The 19,070-nt window shown below is 43.6% G+C and overlaps 1 protein-coding gene across 1 annotated transcript in view; it reads right to left on the bottom strand.

Moving 5' to 3' along the window:
• The window catches only part of LOC140398855 (adhesion G protein-coupled receptor D2-like), a 223,394-nt gene that overhangs the window by 56,015 nt on the left and 148,309 nt on the right, over positions 1–19,070 (bottom strand). Inside the window, exons 23-26 of the mRNA XM_072487796.1 lie at positions 16,045–16,086; positions 10,154–10,207; positions 3,183–3,318; positions 203–282 (exon numbers count right to left, since the gene is read on the bottom strand). Of these exons, the coding sequence (XP_072343897.1) occupies positions 203–282; positions 3,183–3,318; positions 10,154–10,207; positions 16,045–16,086 (312 nt within the window). The remainder of the gene's footprint in view (positions 1–202; positions 283–3,182; positions 3,319–10,153; positions 10,208–16,044; positions 16,087–19,070) is intronic.

The following is a 19,070-nucleotide window of genomic DNA, read 5'->3' as shown; positions in this document are numbered from 1 at the left end:
CTATTGCAACACTGTGCATGATCAGTTAACTTAGCACTGATCGGAAACTGAAACTAGAAGCTTACCAGTTACACAATGGACAAGTTTGCAAAGCAACTATAGTTTATGTACTTGAACGTTATGTCATTCTGAAATTACATAATGGTGATTAGCTTTCTGTAGAATTAAAATTTTGTCTACAACAAGGCCATGGTTCACTCACTGGGGTGTCAGGAGTTAAGCTCGCAGGGAAACACATTGCACCTTCTGCTCCAATTTCCCTGTTGAAAATCGCAGCTTTCCCTGAAATAAAAAAACATATGTTAGTGAAGCAATTCAAAGGAATGAGCACCCTACAGATAAATATTGGGAATGTTGGTTAGTTCTATCATGCACAATTTATGAGCACTTTATAAATGTAGAGTGGGATCTGCCGGTTGCATCGGGCCTGTAAAGCAGTGCAGCGCAGAGCAAACCGGCAGATGCCGGGATATCCTGCTTCCGGGCTTCACCCAGCTTCCCACACCTCGTGAGGTCGAATGTGATCTCGCGATACGTCGCAATGCGAATCCCATTGTGGACGGGATCACTTTCTGGCAAATCTGCACATTACCTGTCTCTAATATGCGTTCCCAAGGACTACCCGATTGGGATCTAACTCGCTCACCTTGGAGACCTCGGTCAATCGCCATTCAGTGCTCGTCTCCACAAACGGCACTCATGGGGGTCTCTCAGCGGATTGGAGGCCTCCAGGCACATGCCCTCTGGGCAGGGTGGTACTCTGGCACTGCTGGTGCCACCCTGACACCGCCAGCCTGGCACCCTGGCAGTGCCACCTGGGCACCAGTCTGGCACTGCCCAGGTGGCACATTGTGCGCTGCGTTGATTGGGCTGGGGGGGATCGCCCTGTGGGGAGGGAGGGGGGGGGGGGGGAGGTGGGAGGGCCTTATAGTGATTTGGAACTTGAGGGGTGTGGGGGGTGAGAGACTGAAGCTCTATTTAAAAATGATGTCCCGATCTTTTGCTGCACTGAGGAGCTCTGCTCGCAGTGCAGAAAACAGGGCTGTGCTGCCTCGTCGGGGAGTTCCCCGCTGAGGCCCCCGACCTATCCGGATGGACGTTGGACAGGGGGGTGTTTCACGGAGCTACTGGCTAATCTTGCATGCTACGGAACTTTGTCCTATTTGGGTGGAACGGGCCCATAATTTTTGAATTCAATCTCAACCCCAGTGAAACCCTGGAAGAATATTGTAGCTGTACAATGGCATTGGGTCCCATGTGGATAATGGGCTATTTAAGGGTTGACTTTGTGGTGTATTGTGCTACAAGCCTTTATCACACTTTGTAACATTTATTTCCATCAGCCTCAACATCGTTTGTGTGCTCAACACATGTTTTAATACAAGTAATAGATTTGCTGGAGGTGATATTTTTAGTTTTTAAAAAATTAGATGCTATCACAACAAGACTTATGCAGCATTAACCCCAAAATTGTAAAAAAGTTGTGGGGGAGGGGAAATACACAGAGAAGGCTCAAAAGTATTAGTTCCGATATTAAATAAGAGATGAGCTAGGGAGTGAGATAGTCAATATGGTTTTGTGAAGGGTAGGTCGTGCCTCACAAACCTTATTGAGTTCTTTGAGAAGGTGACCAAACAGGTGGATGAGGGTAAAGCAGTTGATGTGGTGTATATGGATTTCAATAAAGCGTTTGATAAGGTTCTCCACGGTAGGCTACTGCAGAAAATACGGAGGCATGGGATTCAGGGTGATTTAGCAGTTTGGATCAGAAATTGGCTAGCTGGAAGAAGACAAAGGGTGGTGGTTGATGGGAAATGTTCAGACTGGAGTCCAGTTACTAGTGGTGTACCATAAGGATCTGTTTTGGGGCCACTGCTGTTTGTCATTTTTATAAATGACCTGGAGGAGGGCGTAGAAGGATGGGTGAGTAAATTTGCAGATGACACTAAAGTCGGTGAAGTTGTGGACAGTGCGGAAGGATGTTACAAGTTACAGAGGGACATAGATAAGCTGCAGCGCTGGGCTGAGAAGTGGCAAATGGAGTTTAATGCAGAAAAGTGTGAGGTGATTCATTTTGGAAGGAATAACAGGAATACAGAGTACTGGGCTAATGGTAAGATTCTTGGCAGTGTGGATGAGCAGAGAGATCTCGGTGTCCATGTACATAGATCCCTGAAAATTGCCACCCAGGTTGAGAGGGTTGTTAAGAAGGCGTACAGTGTGTTAGCTTTTATTGGTAGAGGGATTTAGTTTCGGAGTCATGAGGTCATGTTGCAGCTGTACAAAACTCTGGTGCGGCCGCATTTGGAGTATTGCGTGCAATTCTGGTCGCCGCATTATAGGAAGGATGTGGAAGCATTGGAAAGGGTGCAGAGGAGATTTACCTGACTGTTGCCTGGTATGGAGGGAAGATCTTATGAGGGAAGCCTGAGGGATTTGAGACTGTTTTCATTAGAGAGAAGAAGGTTAAGAGGTGACTTAATTGAGGCATACAAGATGATCAGGGGATTGGATAGGGTGGACAGTGAGAGCCTTTTTCCTCGGATGGTGATGTCTAGCACGAGGTGACATAGCTTTAAATTGAGGGAGATAGATATAAGACAGATGTCAGAGGTAGGTTCTTTACTCAGAGAATAGTAAGGGCGTGGAATGCTCTGCCTGCAGCAGTAGTGGACTCGCCAACACTAAAGGCATTCAAATGGTCATTGGATAGACATATGGACAATAAGGGAATAGTGTAGATGGGCTTTAGAGTGGTTTCACAGGTCGGCGCAACATTGAGGGCTGAAGGGCCTGTACTGCGCTGTAATGTTCTATGTTCTATGAGGGATTACAATATCCTTCCTGCACATCTATGAGTGATTTTTGTGGCTCAGCATCTGCCATTATCATCACTTTGCACCATTGCTGAGGATTATCACACTTCATTATGGTGTCATTTCAATCAATGTTAGAGCAAATTATGTAATGGGTGCGGTTGGGGAGGTGAATTGGAGAAGAACAATGTGCAGGGTTCTCCCACTGCTACTTCGGTGGAAGATCGGTGAATCGGTGAATTGACAATGGTGTCAATCACTCTCTGTAGCTGTTTCCATCGTCTCTCTAGGAGTTGTGGTGATATCCCTGAAGTTTTAGTCATGGATTGGCAAGTTGCCATGGACATTCCCAGTGTACATGTTTACCTTCATGGAAAGCTGAGTTATTGGTTGTAGGTTTTGAAGTTCTCTTATCAGGTGCAGAAATATATTTTCCGGCATCCAGTGAGGTGGCCATCTTTGGACTAGCTAGACAACTTGACGGCCTTGAGCTTGTGCAGTTCTGCAGGATATCAAAATAGATAGATACATTAGCTTTCCCACTTTTTGCCAAGTCCCAAAATTGAACAAGGGGCGAGAAAGAGTTGGACTATGGCTTGACTTCTGATATTTGCCTACAGTTTACTGAAGTTCACTGACAACTTCACGATAAGTTGCAGGAATAATGGGAAAATGGGACTTTGGTGGTTAAACTCATGTTACAATTTGAATATTTTCAGATTGCCTCATCAATCATAGAACTGCTTAAAACTGGATACAGACATGATCCCTCCCAATGTGTGAGTATTCTGAATACCTCGCTAGAATTATAGTAGATAAACCAGGTCCTAGTAAACCTTTTACCTGCTGCTTAACATATTTTCACAATTGTACAGCAGTATCTTCCAGTCCAGTTTAGTGGTTATAATCATGCAGAAGGTGAAAATGGGAGATTAAAAAATTTACAGAAAAATACTAGTTTTATCTAAAAATAATGATGCCTTCAAACTGCAATGGTGCCTCTGGTTTGCAATAAGCAGTGTTAGGAAAACAAAGTTAGTTTTAAGGGATTTATATTTGTATTTATGAACATTATAAATGAAGTATAGTTTTAAGTGGGTTTAATTTAATGTTTCTGTATCTGGAAGGGTAAAACCTATAGTTAGATTCATGCTGGACAAAGGTATGTGTGGGAGTTGGTTTCAATTCTAACTGTGATTCTATGGTGCTTATAGAAGACTGCGGTGTGAAGAGTAAATAAACCAGCAGCGGTTGTTTAGCAAATGGGGCCTTGTGAGGTAGAAAAGCTTTTAAGTTTTAGTTTAACTAACTTGACTGCAGTCGGAGAAATGTATGAGAGGGAAGGCAGCTCTACTAGAAGCAATTGGTTTTAGAAGGCTAAAGAGGGACCATCTCTCTCAGCCTTGCGAGGTGAAAAGCCATACTATGAAGTAATGGTGAAGGAAACAGATGCCGAAACCTAAAGTCAAGCTAGTTAAGGTCACTAGGGAAATTAAGAAACGTTTCTAAGAAGTCTGGAGTTGAAGGAACAGAGGAAACTGGGAACCAGGGCAGATTACTGTCAGTAAAGTCACAGAGAGTTGAAAACGCATTGGATTGTGAGAGGCCAGAAAGATATCAAAAGTAGTGCTAATGTTTGCAAGAAATTGCTTCAGTTTGGGAGTCATTATTTGAGATAATTGTGGAAAGTGGAGGCTGGACCTCAGCGTTTGGGTAAAAGCAAATTGCTGCCTCACATCACCAGGGATCCAGGTTCAATTCTGGCCTTGGGTAACTGTGCGGAATTTGCACGTTCTCCCCGTGTCTTCATGCGTTTCTTCTCTGTGCCCCGGTTTTCTCCCGCAGTCCACAGATGTGCAGGTTCGCTAGATTATCCACGCTAAATTGCCTCTTAATGTCTAAAGATATGCGGGTTAGGTGAGGTTACGGGGATAAGGTGGGGAGTGGGCCTAGGTAGGGTGCTCTTTGGGAGGGTCGATGCAGACCCGATGGGCTAAATGGCATCCTTCAACACTGTAGGGAGTCTACGATTCCATTAAAGAAAACATGAAGGGAGAGGTGTAAAACCGGAAAGTGAAATCTTGATGAAAGCAGCGGAGCGAAAGCATAATTTAAAAGAAGATTTGAAAGTGTCATGTTTGAAAGCGGAATTTGAAATCAGTCGTGTGGAAACCGGAGTTCAGTGAGACATGGTGGCTCATGGTGCAAGAATCATCTGGGGAGATTTTGAGGAGGAATCCACAGACATTCACTTGGGTTAACAGAGGGGTGTGTCATCTTGCGTGCTTTAAAGGGAGTTTGTGTGTTAATGAGACCATGGTAGCTTAAGATGTAGTTTGTAATCTGTGTTAATCCTAAAACCTGTGTATAATTGTTACGATACAGGGGGAACTAAAAGAGTATTATATTGTAGTGCAATTCTTTCATGCTGAATAAACGTTTTTTCTGGTTGTTAAAATTAATTATCAGTCGTGTGACTGTTCCTCCACGTTTTATTAAAAAAATACATTGTTGCGGTCCTCTAAGGCAGGGTTCCATTCTGGGATTTTCCTGTCCAGTTATGGTACGGTAACAGTATCAACCTTTCCTTCAATTGGAATAAAATAGCATGCTAATAATCAGTTTTCAATTCAACAGTTATATTGCTTATTTTTTTCCACTGATACATGTTTATTGCTGGTAAACACCATTCAATATTTTAACAACAGTGGCACAGATCTGAAGGATAATAGTGAAGTGGCTATGAAGTGGGAGGATAAAAAGGACGGCCAGAATGAGTGCAGCAGTAACATGCTATAATGATTTATTACCACGACTTGGTTAAAACTATAATAGAGAAGAGTTCTTAAAACACAAACAGGGATGAAAGTCTAGTGCTGTAAAAATGCAATACACCCAAGATTATTAATGACCAATCTATTATATCAGTTACTTGTAAGGAATTCTCTTAGCAAGGGTAGATTGTGAGCCTGCCTTTTTGACAGAACATATAAAGAAAATGGTCCAGAAATTGTTCCTTCAGATTGAAAAATTTTAAAAGAAATCCATTATTTAAGAAAGAGAAGCTAAGAAATAATAGACTTGTTGGCATAGATTGACTCAGCACTTAAGAGAAATTTGAGCTTATTAGGGAGAGCCAAAATAGATTTGTAAAGGGGAGATCATGTCAAATGAATCCAATTTAATTTCTCAAGGAAGTAATTAAAGTCATTATAAGAATATCATGTAAATAGATTATAAGATGTAGCATTAGGATTTGGTTTCATATCATATGATTAAGGTTTTATTTTTAACCAATAAACGGCTTGTAGATTTTTACTGTAGCTAAAAATAATGAAACAGTTAAAATTGTTCATTTTCTGAGTGCTTTGTGTTTTACTGTGTCAGGGTACAATTTAGCTGTTTAGCTACTGCTGAAAATGCAGGGCGTGTGATTTATGTCTCTTAAGTTTCCACCTTGTGACACAAAATAGCCAAAACAGTCTTGAGGTAAGGAGATGGGGAAATTAGTTCAGGATGATTCATTACATCTTGGACGTAACAAATTGGCCTGTTGGAAGTCAGCAGGAACTACCTCATTTCTGGGGGGTGGGGGTCCTTGTTCACAATAACATTTGTAATGAATCAGCAAGGGTTTCATCGGAGGCCCATGACGATCAAAAAGATTGGTCGCCGGTGCTCCTTCGGAAGCCGAGGATGTAGGCCGAGTAGGCCATTCGCCCCTTGAATCTGCTGCACCATTCGTTAAGATCATGGCTGATCTGTTTGTGTTTTAAACTCCCTATTCCCATCTACCCAGATAGCCTTTGATTCCCGTGCCTAATAAGAATCTATCTGCTTCCACCTTGAAGATAATCAATGACTCCGCCTCAACTGCCTTCTAAGGCAAGTGCAGGGGAGTTGCTTTCTGCGGCGCCATTCCTTCCACATGTCAGATCCCTCAATCAGGCACTGAATGCCACTGAATAAGAAAGTTCCTCCCTGGGAGCCCGTAAGCAAACACAAAGGTTGAATACCAGCAGCAATGGGCCGTGGGCCTCAAATGGCTCTTATTTGCCTACATGGGGGATTCAATTGACGTGGGAACACTATCCACGAGCCTCACCACTCAGGGCATAATTGGGTGGAGGCAGGAAGTCAGTGCGTTCCGCATCCCACATCCTCTAGCTTAATTCATTGGCCCTTGTCTTGAAGCGCCTTTAATTCCATGTGGGGGTTAGGGGTTGCCAGGCTCAATCAGGCAGACCCCAACGATGAATTGCGGGGTAGAGCATTATTGGTGTGGGCAGGTGTTGGTATTGCTGCAGGGGTGCCCCCTCTGTGGCCAACTAGGAGGGCATCCCCCAAACTTGCAGGGCAGTCACCAGAGCTCCCCGCACAACCCAGGGCCCACCCATCGCTAGTAAAATTCCAGCAGCAGTGAGAAGAGGCCCCTAATCGGCCACTTAAATTGGCGGGAGTGAGGGGGTCCTCCACTTTCCCCACCAATGGCAAAATGCCAAGGCGGTAGGCAATTTGTAGGCACTCCCTGCCCGCCTTACCTCATCATTTTACAGGGTCCCCTCCATGTCTCTAGTGCACTGGTAAATTCCCACCCTGAATCTAGGCTGGTGCATGGTTTTGCTACCCTCTCATGTTATTGTTATTGTGTATGGAACAACTACTCTCATGGGTTACAGGTTCGAAATCCTTTCACTTGCTGAAGTATCTTTTGTCAAATTTGAACTTTTGTTGCCCAATGAACCCTTTAGCAAACAAGTTAAATCCAATAAGATACTGCAGCAACATTCACCTAAAAACATCCATTCTACATCAGAATCGATGTATTTGGTACCAAAATGAAGAAACAATTTTAAAACACACGAGAATGTTTAATACTGTGTAATTCTGACAGTTTTAATGCATCTGAAAGATTTGACGCAAGCCTTGCTCTCAAATCAGTTAGGTGGGCATTGTTATAATGAGACATTAGCAAACAATCTTCTAAACAATTACATTAAAGGTAATCTTTACAAATGTTCTCAAAGAATTTTTCATCTTATTAACTTGTTTGTGCAGAATACATGACAAGGTAAAATCAAACACTAGTGTTTTGTGCTTAAACAAAGGTGATTACAATGGGATGAGAGAAGAACTAGCTAAGGTAGACTGGGAGCAAAGACTTCATGGTGAAGCAGTTGAGGAACAGTGGAGAACCTTCCGAGCGATCTTTCACAGTGTTCAGAAAAGGTTCATACCGACAAAAAAGAAAGACGGTAGAAAGGGGAAAAATCGACCGTGGATATCTAAGGAGGTGAGGGAGAGTATCAAATTGAAGGAAAAAACATACAAAGTGGCAAAAATTAGTGGGAGACTAGAGGACTGGGAAGTCTTTAGGGGACAACAGAAAGCTACTAAAAAAGCCATAAAGAAGAGTAAGGTAGACTATGAAAGTAAACTGGCTCAGAACATAAAAGCAGATAGTAAAAGCTTCTACAAATATATAAGACAAAAAAGAGTGGCTAAGGTAAATATTGGTCCTTTGGAAGATGAGAAGGGAGATTTAATAATAGGAGACGGGGAAATGGCTGAGGAGCTGAACATGTTTTTTGGGTCAGTCTTCACAGTGGAGGACACAAATAACATGCCAGTGACTGATGGAAATAAGGATATGATAGGTGAGGACCTTGAGATGATTGTAATCACTAAGGAGGCAGTATTGGGCAAGCTAATGGGGCTAAAGGTAGACAAGTCTCCTGGCCCTGATGAGATGCATCCCAGAGTGTTAAAAGAGATGGCTAGGGAAATTGTAAACGCACTAGTGATAATTTATCAAAATTCACTAGACTCTGGGGTGGTCCCAGAGGATTGGAAAGTAGCAAACGTGACACCACTGTTTAAAAAAGGTCGGCAGAAAGCGGGTAATTATAGGCCGGTAAACTTAACTTTGGTTGTAGGGAAAATGCTGGAATCTATCATTAAGGAGGAAATATCGGGGCACATGGAGGGAAATTGTCCCATTGGGCAGACGCAGCATGGGTTCACAAAGGGTAGGTCGTGTCTGACTAATTTGGTAGAATTTTTTGAGGACGTTACCAGTGCAGTAGATAACGGGCAGCCAATGGATGTGGTATATCTGGATTTCCAGAAAGCTTTTGACAAGGTGCCACACAAAAGGTTGCTGCATAAACTAAAGATGCATGGCATTGAGGGTAAAGTGGTAGCATGGGTAGAGGATTGGTTAACTAACAGAAAGCAGAGAGTGGGGATAAATGGGAATTCTCTGGTTGGCAACCTGTAACTAGTGGGGTCCCTCAAGGATCAGTGTTGGGACGGCAGTTGTTCACAATTTACATAGACGATTTGGAGTTGGGGACCAAGTGCAGTGTGTCAAAGTTTGCAGACGACACTAAGATGAGTGGTAAAGCAAAAAGGGCAGAGGATACCGGAAGTCTGCAGAAGGATTTGGAAAGGTTAGGTGAATGGGCTAGGGTCTTGCAGATGGAATTCAATGTTGCCAAATGTGAGGCTATCCATTTTGGGAGGAATAACAGCAGAATGGATTATTATTTAAACGGTAAGATGTTAAAACATGCTGTTGTGCAGAGGGACCTGGGTGTGCTGGTGCACGAGTCGCAAAAAGTTGGTGTGCAGGTGCAACAGGTGATGAAGAAGGCTAATTTTGTCTTTCACTGCTAGAGGGATGGAGTTCAAGACTAGGGAGGTTATGCTGCAATTGTATAGGGTGTTGGTGAGGCCGCATCTGGAGTATTGTGTTCAGTTTTGGTCTCCTTACCTGAGAAAGGACATATTGGCACTGGAGGGAGTGCAGAGGAGATTCACTAGGTTGATCCCGGAGTTGAGGGGATTAGATTATGACGAGAGGTTGAGTAGACTGGGACTGTATTGGAGTTTAGAAGGATGCGGGGGGATCTTATTGAGACATTTAAAATTATGAAGGGAATAGATAGGATAGATGCGGGCAGGTTGTTTCCACTGGTCGGAGAAAGCAGAACTAGGGGGCATAGCCTCAAAATGAGGGAGGTAGATTTAGGACAGAGTGTAAGAGGAACTTCTTCACCCAAAGGGTTGTGAATCTCTGGAATTCCTTGTCCAGTGAAGCAGTTGAGGCTCCTTCTTTAAACGTTTTTAAGAAAAAGGTAGATGCCTTTCTAAAGAATAAAGGGATTCGGGGATATGGTGTACGGGCCGGAGAGTGGAGCTGAGTCCACTAAGATCAACCATGATCTCATTAAATGGCGGAGCAGGCTCGAGGGGCCAGATGGCCTACTCCTGTTCCTAGTTCTTATGTTCTTAAAATATTTAAACAGAGCTAATTTTGTACAAACTGTACTCACTGTGAAAGACAAAGCTTTCTTCTTTTCTTTCATTCTTTTAATGGCATTTCTCACCTGCAGAAAATAAATCAATCCAATCATATTTACTACTTGGTGCGGATGGGTGCAAAGTACCTGATTATATCCGTATCAGAAATTTGCCCTAATTTTCTTGCAATTTTCGATTATCATTTGCGCTTTTAGAATTATAATTTTTTTTAAAAAATACAATGATCACAGGAAAACCACTACACTGTGCAAAATAGCAGATTGCACCTTACAGCGCAAAAGGGAAATCTGAAATAATCTCACTCATGCAAATAATATGATATAAATTCTCAAAAGCAGTGTCCACAATATCAAAAAATTCACCAATATTACACGGAGCCTTCTTTGACCTTGCGATGTAATATTAATTCCTCTTTCCAATGGAGTTTATTTTTCTTTTCTTTTTTTATTATAAATTTAGCGTACCCAATTCATTGTTTCCAATTAAAGGACAATTTAGCATGGCCAATCCACCTACCCTGCACATCTTTGGGTTGTGGGGCCGAAACCCACGCAAACACGGGGAGAATGTCCAAACTCCACACGGACAGTGACCCAGAGCCGGGATTGAACCTGGGACCTCGACTTCCTATGGAGTCTTGGCCAGATTTTACGTTGTCACATACAAGACTAACCTTTCTGCTCAAGCAAAAACAAAATTACTTAAAAATGGAGTGTCGCTGCTGAGTTATTATTGGTGAACTCCTGGCCTTCATTGTGCTGCCAATTAGGAATTTGCCTTCTTTGCGGGTGTGGAGGTGGTGGAGGGGTGGCAGGTGGCGGGAAACTGTGTGCCACTGTTGGATATTAAAAGCCTAAAGCAGTTTAAAATTCTATTCCACCATATTTTGACAATCAAATTCTGGAACATCAGCAATAAGGCCTCCAAAACGGCTAAAAACTTACCGGTTCACAAAGAAACAGTGGATATGCTTCTCCACAATATAAAACAGAGGACAACCATTCTGCTTATATCAGACAGCTGCCAGTCCAAAGGAGAGCAGCTGAGCCACAGTGGGCAGGGCAGTTTGCGCCAACAATACCATCCATGGCAAGAACATTACCTCAGTGGAACAGGAGTCAACAGCATAATGCGAACCTGCACTTACAAAGCAGGCTACCACTTGCAGTGACCAACCCCACCCCTGTGTCCAGCCCCCCCCCCCCCCCCCCCCCCCATAATTAGTTAAATTAAGACCATAAGATATAGGAGTGGAAGTAAGGCCATTCGGCCCATCGAGTCCACTCCACCATTCAATCATGGCTGATTTCAACTCCATTTACCCGCTCTCTCTCCATAGCCCTTAATTCCTCGAGAAATCAAGAATTTATCAACTTCTGTCTTAAAGACACTCAACGTCCCGGACTCCACTGCCCTCTGTGGCAATTAATTCCACAGACCCACCACTCTCTGGCTGAAGAAATTTCTCCTCATCTCTGTTCTAAAGTGACTCCCTTTTATTCTAAGGCTGTGCCCCCGGGTCCTAGTCTCCCCTGCTAATGGAAACAACTTCCCTATCTAAGCCATTCATTATCTTGTAAGTTTCTATTAGATCTCCGCTCAACCTCCTAAACTCCAATGAATATAATCCCAGGATCCTCAGACGTTCATCGTATGTTAGGCCTACCATTCTTGGGATCATCCGTGTGAATCTCCGCTGGACCCGCTCCAGTGCCAGTATGTCCTTCCTGAGGTGTGGGGCCCAAAATTGCTCACAGTATTCTAAATGGGGCCTAACTAGTGCTTTATAAAACTTCAGAAGTACATCCCTGCTTTTATATTCCAAGCCTCTTGAGATAAATGACAACATTGCATTTGCTTTCTTAATTACGGACTCAACCTGCAAGTTTACCTTTAGAGAATCCTGGACTAGGACTCCCAAGTCCCTTTGCACTTCAGCATTATGAATTTTGTCACCGTTTAGAAAATAGTCCATGCCTCTATTCTTTTTTCCAAAGTGCAAGACCTCGCACTTGCCCACATTGAATTTCATCAGCCATTTCTTGGACCACTCTTCTAAACTGTCTAAATCTTTCTGCAGCCTCCCCACCTCCTCAATACTACCTGCCTCTCCACCTATCTTTGTATCATCGGCAAACTTAGCCAGAATGCCCCCAGTCCCGTCATCTAGATCGTTAATATATAAAGAGAACAGCTGTGGCCCCAACACTTAACCCTGTGGGACACCACTCATCACCGGTTGCCATTCCGAAAAAGAACCTTTTATCCCAACTCTCTGCCTTCTGCCTGACAGCCAATCGTCAATCCATGTTAGTTCCTTGCCTCGAATACCATGGGCCCTTATTTTACTCAGCAGTCTCCCGTGAGGCACCTTATCAAAGGCCTTTTGGAAGTCAAGCTAGATAACATCCATTGGCTCTCGTTGGTCTAACCTATTTGTTATCTCTTCAAAGAACTCTAACAGGTTTGTCAGGCATGACCTCCCCTTACTAAATCCATGCTGACTTGTCCTAATCTGACCTGTACTTCCAAGAATTTAGAAATCTCATCCTTAACAATGGATTCTAGAATCTTGCCAACAACCGAGGTTAGGCTAATTGGCCTATAATTTTCCATCTTTTTTCTTGGTCCCTTCTTGAACAGGAGGGTTACAACAGTGATTTTCCAATCCTCTGGGACTTTCCCTGACTCCAGTGACTTTTGAAAGATCATAACTAACGCCTCCACTATTTCTTCAGCTATCTCCTTTAGAATTCTAGGATGTAGCCCATCTGGGCCCGGAGATTTATCAATTTTTAGACCTCTTAGTTTCTCGAGCACTTTCTCCTTTGTGATGGCTACCATATTCAACTCTACCCCCTGACTCTCCTGAATTGTTGGGATATTACTCATGTCTTCTACTATGAAGACAGACGCAAAGTACTTATTTAGTTCCTCAGCTATTTCCTTGTCTCCCATCACTAGATTACTAGCGTCATTTTGGAGTGGCCCAATGTCTACTTTTGCCTCCCGTTTGTTTTTAATGTATTTCAAGAAACTTTTACTATCATTCCTAATGTTACTGGCTAGACTACCTTCATATTTGATCCTCTCTTTCCTTATTTCTCTCTTTGTTATCCTCTGTTTGTTTTTGTAGCCTTCCCAATCTTCTGACTTCTCACTACGGGTAGAGCGGGTAAATGGAGTTGAAATCAGCCATGATTGAATGGTGGAGTGGACTCGATGGGCCGAATGGCCTTACTTCCGCTCCTATGTCTTATGGTCTTATGGTCTTACTCTTTGCCACATTATAGGCTTTCTCTTTTGCTTTGATGCATTCCCTAACTTCCTTTGTCAACCATGGCTGCCTAATCCCCCCTCTGATAACCTTTCTTTTCTTTGGGATGAACCTCTGTACTGTGTCCTCAATTACTCCCAGAAACTCCTGCCATTGCTGTTCTACTGTCTTTCCCACTAGGCTCTGCTCCCAGTCGATTTTCTTCAGTTCCTCCCTCATGCCCCTGTAGTTACCTTTATTTAACTGTAGCACCTTTACATCTGATTCTACCTTCTTTCTTTCAAATTGCAGTGTTCCCTTACTTTAAGATGTTTTATCAAGTCTGGTTCATTACATAACACTAAGTCCAGAATGGCCTGTTCCCTCGTGGGCTCCATCACAAGCTGTTCCAAAAAGCCCTCCTGTAAACATTCAATGAATTCCCTTTCTTTTGGTCCACAGGCAACATTATTTACCCAGTCCACCTGCATATTGAAGTCCCCCAAGATCACTGTGACCTTGCCTTTCTGACATGCCCTTTCTATTTTGTGGTGCATTTTGTGCCCCTGGTCCTGACCACTGTTAGGAGGCCTGTACATAACTCCCATTATGGTTTTTTTGCCTTTGTCGTTCCTCAACTCTACCCACACAGACTCCACATCATCTGACCCTATGTTGTTTGGTGCTATTGATTTAATTTCATTCCTAATTAACAAGGCAACACCGCCCCCTCTGCCCACATCTCTGTCTTTTCGATAGGTTGTGAATCCCTGGATGTTTAAATGCCAGTCCTGAACCCCTTGCAACCACGTCTCTGTGATGCCTACCACATCATATCTGCCAGTTACAATCTGGGACACAAGCTCATCTACCTTGTTCCATACACTGCGCGCATTTAAATATAGCACCTTTAATTCTCTATTGACCTTCCCTTTTTGTTTTCTTAGTGTGGTGGACTTTGGTTTACTGAGCCTTTCCATACACTGTGTCATATTTTGTGAGATGGGGACTATCGTAACCTTTCATGCTTTTTTGTATTCCTAAGCAGCTACGCTTCCCAATGATTACTTCACCTCTTGGTTCCCTGACTTTCCCTTCCCCCCCCAATCTCTAGTTTCAAGTCCTATTGACCACCCTATTTACTCTTTTCGCCAGAACACTGGTCCCAGCTCGGTTTAGGTGGAGACCATCCCAACGGTATAGGTCCCCCCATCCCAAAACTGATGTCAGTGTCCCATGAAAAGGAACCCCTCTTTCCCACACCACTCTTTCAGCCACGTGTTAACTTCCCTTATTCTTGCCTCCCTATGCCAATTTGCACGTGACTCGGGCAGTAATCCGGAGATTATGACCCTTGAGGACCTGTTTTTTAATTTGAATCCTAGCTCTTTATAATCTCTAAACAGGTCCTCTCTCCTAGACTTGCCTATGTTGTTGGTACCAACATGGACCACAACAACTGGATCCTCCCCCTCCCTCTCCAGTATCTTTACAAGCCGGTCAGAGATGTCCCGCACCCTAGCACCGGGCAGGCAGCATACCATGCGGGACTCTTTATCCTGCTCACAAAGGATACTATCTATCCCCCTAATAATAGAATCCCCTACAACTACAACTTGCCTATTTACTCCCTCCCCTTGAATAGCCTGCTGAACCATGGTGCCTTGGTCAGCTGACTCATCCTTCCTGCAGCCCTGTTTGCCATCCACACAGGGGGGAAGTGCCTTGTACCTGTTGGACAGGGTCAAGGGCTGAGGCTCCTGAGTTCCTGACTGCTGGTTCCCTTTACCTGCCTGACTTGCAGTCACACTCTGCTGTCCCTGGCCACTGGCAGGATTTAAACTACTTACTCTGACAGGTGTGACTGCCTCCTGAAACACAGTGTCCAGGTAAGTCTCCCCCTCCCGGATGTGCCTCAGTGTTTGAAGCTCAGACTCCAGCTCATCAACTCTGAGCCGGAGCTCTTTGAGCAGCCAACACTTACTGCAGATGTGGTCGCTGCAGCTCGCAATGGGATCTACCAGCTCCCACATCAAGCAGCTCAAGCACATCACCTGACCAGCCATCTCTCATTAATTAATTAGTTTAATTTAAGTTTACGAGTTTAGCTGTGTTTTTTTTTAAATTTGGGGCAGATTTGCTATCAACTAATCAGATCACAGCTTCCCTCTGACGTCACTTTTGAAAAAAAAAGTGGAAAACAGGAAGTTACCGTTATGTTTTTATACTCACACAGAGACTGCTCCTCCTCCTCCGAAAGGCTCCCGAAACTTTCCTGGTTACCTCACTGCATAGCTTAATGTGAATGCCAGGAGCCAGCATGGTGTCTTTTACATCCAGTGCTTTCTCATAGAAATATCCTTCCCTCGCATCCTTGCATGAACTCACCCCACTCCAAGCCTCACATGAACTTTAATTTCCATTATGCCAGGATTGACAGCTCATATGGTGTATCTCAAAAAGCAAATGGATGAAAACCCTATTACAGTGTTCATGCACTGAGGCCTTCAAATTGATGTACTCTTTAAATTATCACACTCATTCAAAAATATCCATATATTTTCAACTTCAGCATAAAACATTGGGAGATTTGCATGATTTTATACATGTATAAAATTGATCAACATAAAATTAAATACCTCATACCTCACTGTTATAAACAGCATACACCAAGAATATATACAGCCCCTAAAACAAACCAAAACAAATTATAAACACGAGTTTGGTTTTACTGATGCTTACTTGCATTTAATTTTAAAAATGTTATCACAGGTCATTTTAAAAGAAAACCGGTTAATCTCCGGTTGTTGTTTCATATCTCTTCATAGAGTCTTCCCTTGGCGATCAACATGAATTCTTGGTGGGTTTCGCAAATTGATTAATAGTCTGACAGGCCATGATATGAATACTCATTCCATGGCCATAAATATCTTCGTACCAGCCGATAGGGTGCTTTGTCCTCTACAAACATGGGCTTTCACAACCTTCCACAGTTAGAGTACTGCACGCAGTTCTAGATTCCATGTTGTAAAAAGGGTATAGAAGCCCTGGAGACTGTGCAAAACAGATTTACAATGATGATACCAGAAGTGAGAGATTCAACTACCGGGAAAGATTGAACAGGTCGGGGCTTTTATCTTCAGAAAAACTTAGAGGTGTCCTGATTGAGTTCTTTGAAATTATGATGAGATTATAGGCTGGAGAGGATAGATGTGGAGAGTTTCCACTTGTAGCATATTCCAAAATGAGGGCCATGAACACAAGTTGGTTCGAAATAAATCCAATTGGGAAATAAAGGTGTTTTTTTAAACTGAGAGAATGGTTAGAACATGGATCTCACTACCACAGGAAGTGGCGAGGCTTGGATGTTTCTAAAAGGAAACTAGAGAAATGCACGAGAGAAGAGAGGATAAACAGGTATGCTGTGGTAATCACCACTGTTGTATATATTTGGAGATGTGTGGTAAGGCCCCTGTACTACAGGTATGAGGGTAGTCCCTGACTGCTGGCTCCGCCCAGTAGGCGGAGTATAAATATGTGTGCTCCCTATACAGCAGCCATTTCGCCAGCTGCTGTAGGAGGCCACACATCTTAGAGTAATAAAGCCTCAGTTGTATTCAACTCTCGTCTCTGTGCAATTGATCGTGCATCATGCTGAAAGGCTGAAATCGTGTTAGATGCAATGGAAGGAGACTCATGCGAAGATAAGCACCAACACAGGCTGGTAGGGCTGTTTCTGTGCTGTATGTTCCATGTAATTCTATGTTATGTATGTGGTGAGAGGGGTTGGGGGGGTTGTGGTTTGGGTCGGAAAAAAGTACACAAGTGCCCCTGCTGCATGTTGGTACAAAGGTGGGCGAGAATGTTGGAGCTCCACCCACCAGAACTGTCCGGAGCTTGGTCTAAACCCTGCTCTTTCAAACTTGGAGGTGGGAAAGTTAGAATTAAGCCAAAGACTCTCTCTACTAAGTAGATTCATTGGGGAATATGCTGATGTACCAAAGGACCCTTAATCATTGAGCACAACACTTTTTTCACTCATTCTTGCAGACATGAAGTGACTGGATAGGCAGATAGAAATTCAAATAACTTGAAAGGCCTTCTTTCATTATTAATGCACATCCACATTCATTTATCAGAGTGAACACTTAGAAAAACAATCATCCATGGCCATGTCCACAGGATCCATCTAATTGACTCCAGGTCCCTCCTCCCCCTCAGCTATGCCGGTTAATAACTTGAATCATGCTCACTTTGTACACATCAAATACTGGTTCAAATTCCTGGAGCTCCCTTCTTAACAGCACTGTGAGTATATCTACACCATATGGTCTAGCACGGTTCAAGAATACAGCTCACCATCACCTTCTCAAGGGCAAATAGGGAACGGGCAATAAATGCTGGTTTAGCCAGTGACTCGCACATCCCGCGAAAGAGTAAACTTTTTTAAAATGGGCAACTCTGTTCTTTAAGAGCCTCTGTTCAGAACCCTCCTCCATCCTTCCCTCCAGATAATTTATTGGTACTCGCTTCACTCCCACTGCATTCAAAGAAATATTCTTGCCTTTACTCACAAATCCCACATCTTAAACTAGTTTCCTAACCTTTCTTCTGTCCCTTTGCAACCTTTCTTCCACCCATCACTAACACCCCACCTCGTGCCCGAAAAAGACTTGGGGCAGGATTCACCTCTCCCATTCCTTTCGGGAGGGTTTGCCGATTGGAACGGAAAATATCGCGAGAAGGTCAAAGCTGCATTTCATGGCAATGTCGAAACAGGAAGCGATGTGTCCCTCCCTCCTCCCCCAGCCACCTCCTCCCCACCCCGCCCCGTCTGTGGCGGGCCGTGTTTCTTGACGTTGAACTTCGGGAACCTTATTGCAGTAACTTAACATTATTATCGGGCCCATACACAGGAATGATACCCTCCCCCCACCTCATAAAATCCATCCACAGCAGTGTGACGAAGCAGGTCTGATCTCAGAAGGCATGCACCCGGTGAGCACTACTCCCAGGGAAGCTCAAAGGTGTGGGCACTGCTCAGAGGGGAAGAGGGTCATGCCAGATAATTCCAGGGTAGTGCCAACTTAATGCCAGTGGGGTGTACCTGGGCGCGGACTGTTTCCTAGTTTGCTCATTATGCGCTTTTAAAATGGCATCTGGATCATCGAGCCGCTGATTTGATGGCGGGGCGGGTAAATCAGAGGCCGCCCCACCAACGATACGCCGTGGAATCCGTGGCTGCGATACTTTCGAACACCCGGACTAAATGGCAGAAATAGACAGCACTGCCATTGGTGGGCTCGACGCTGCTTTTCACGCTCGACACCGGCCTTTGCCGATATCGGAGAAAATCGCGCCCCCATACTGATAAATGGGAAATAATTTGTGAAACTCCACCAGTTAACACCAATACTACAAGTATGACTTTCTTTCATGTCAGATTTAACTGGAAATTCTTTGATTTAGTTAAGACCCACATCTACCTTTTTCAAGTGTAGAAATCAGGGGCTATTATAATGTTCAGTCCAAGCACTAACATTAAAAAAAAAGCACACACAGCTCAAAGTTCTCGCTTATTAACACAACAGTTGAATTTCCTTTTGATTGAGTTACTGAATGGATAATTAAGAAGGTTTGCAGGATAAAGATTGTTGTTTATAGAGATCTTG

Source organism: Scyliorhinus torazame, chromosome 22, assembly GCF_047496885.1.
Source record: "Scyliorhinus torazame isolate Kashiwa2021f chromosome 22, sScyTor2.1, whole genome shotgun sequence".
NCBI lineage: Eukaryota > Metazoa > Chordata > Chondrichthyes > Carcharhiniformes > Scyliorhinidae > Scyliorhinus > Scyliorhinus torazame.
Note: the sequence above shows the minus strand (reverse complement) of the source record. Positions and strands in the feature narration are given on the sequence as shown.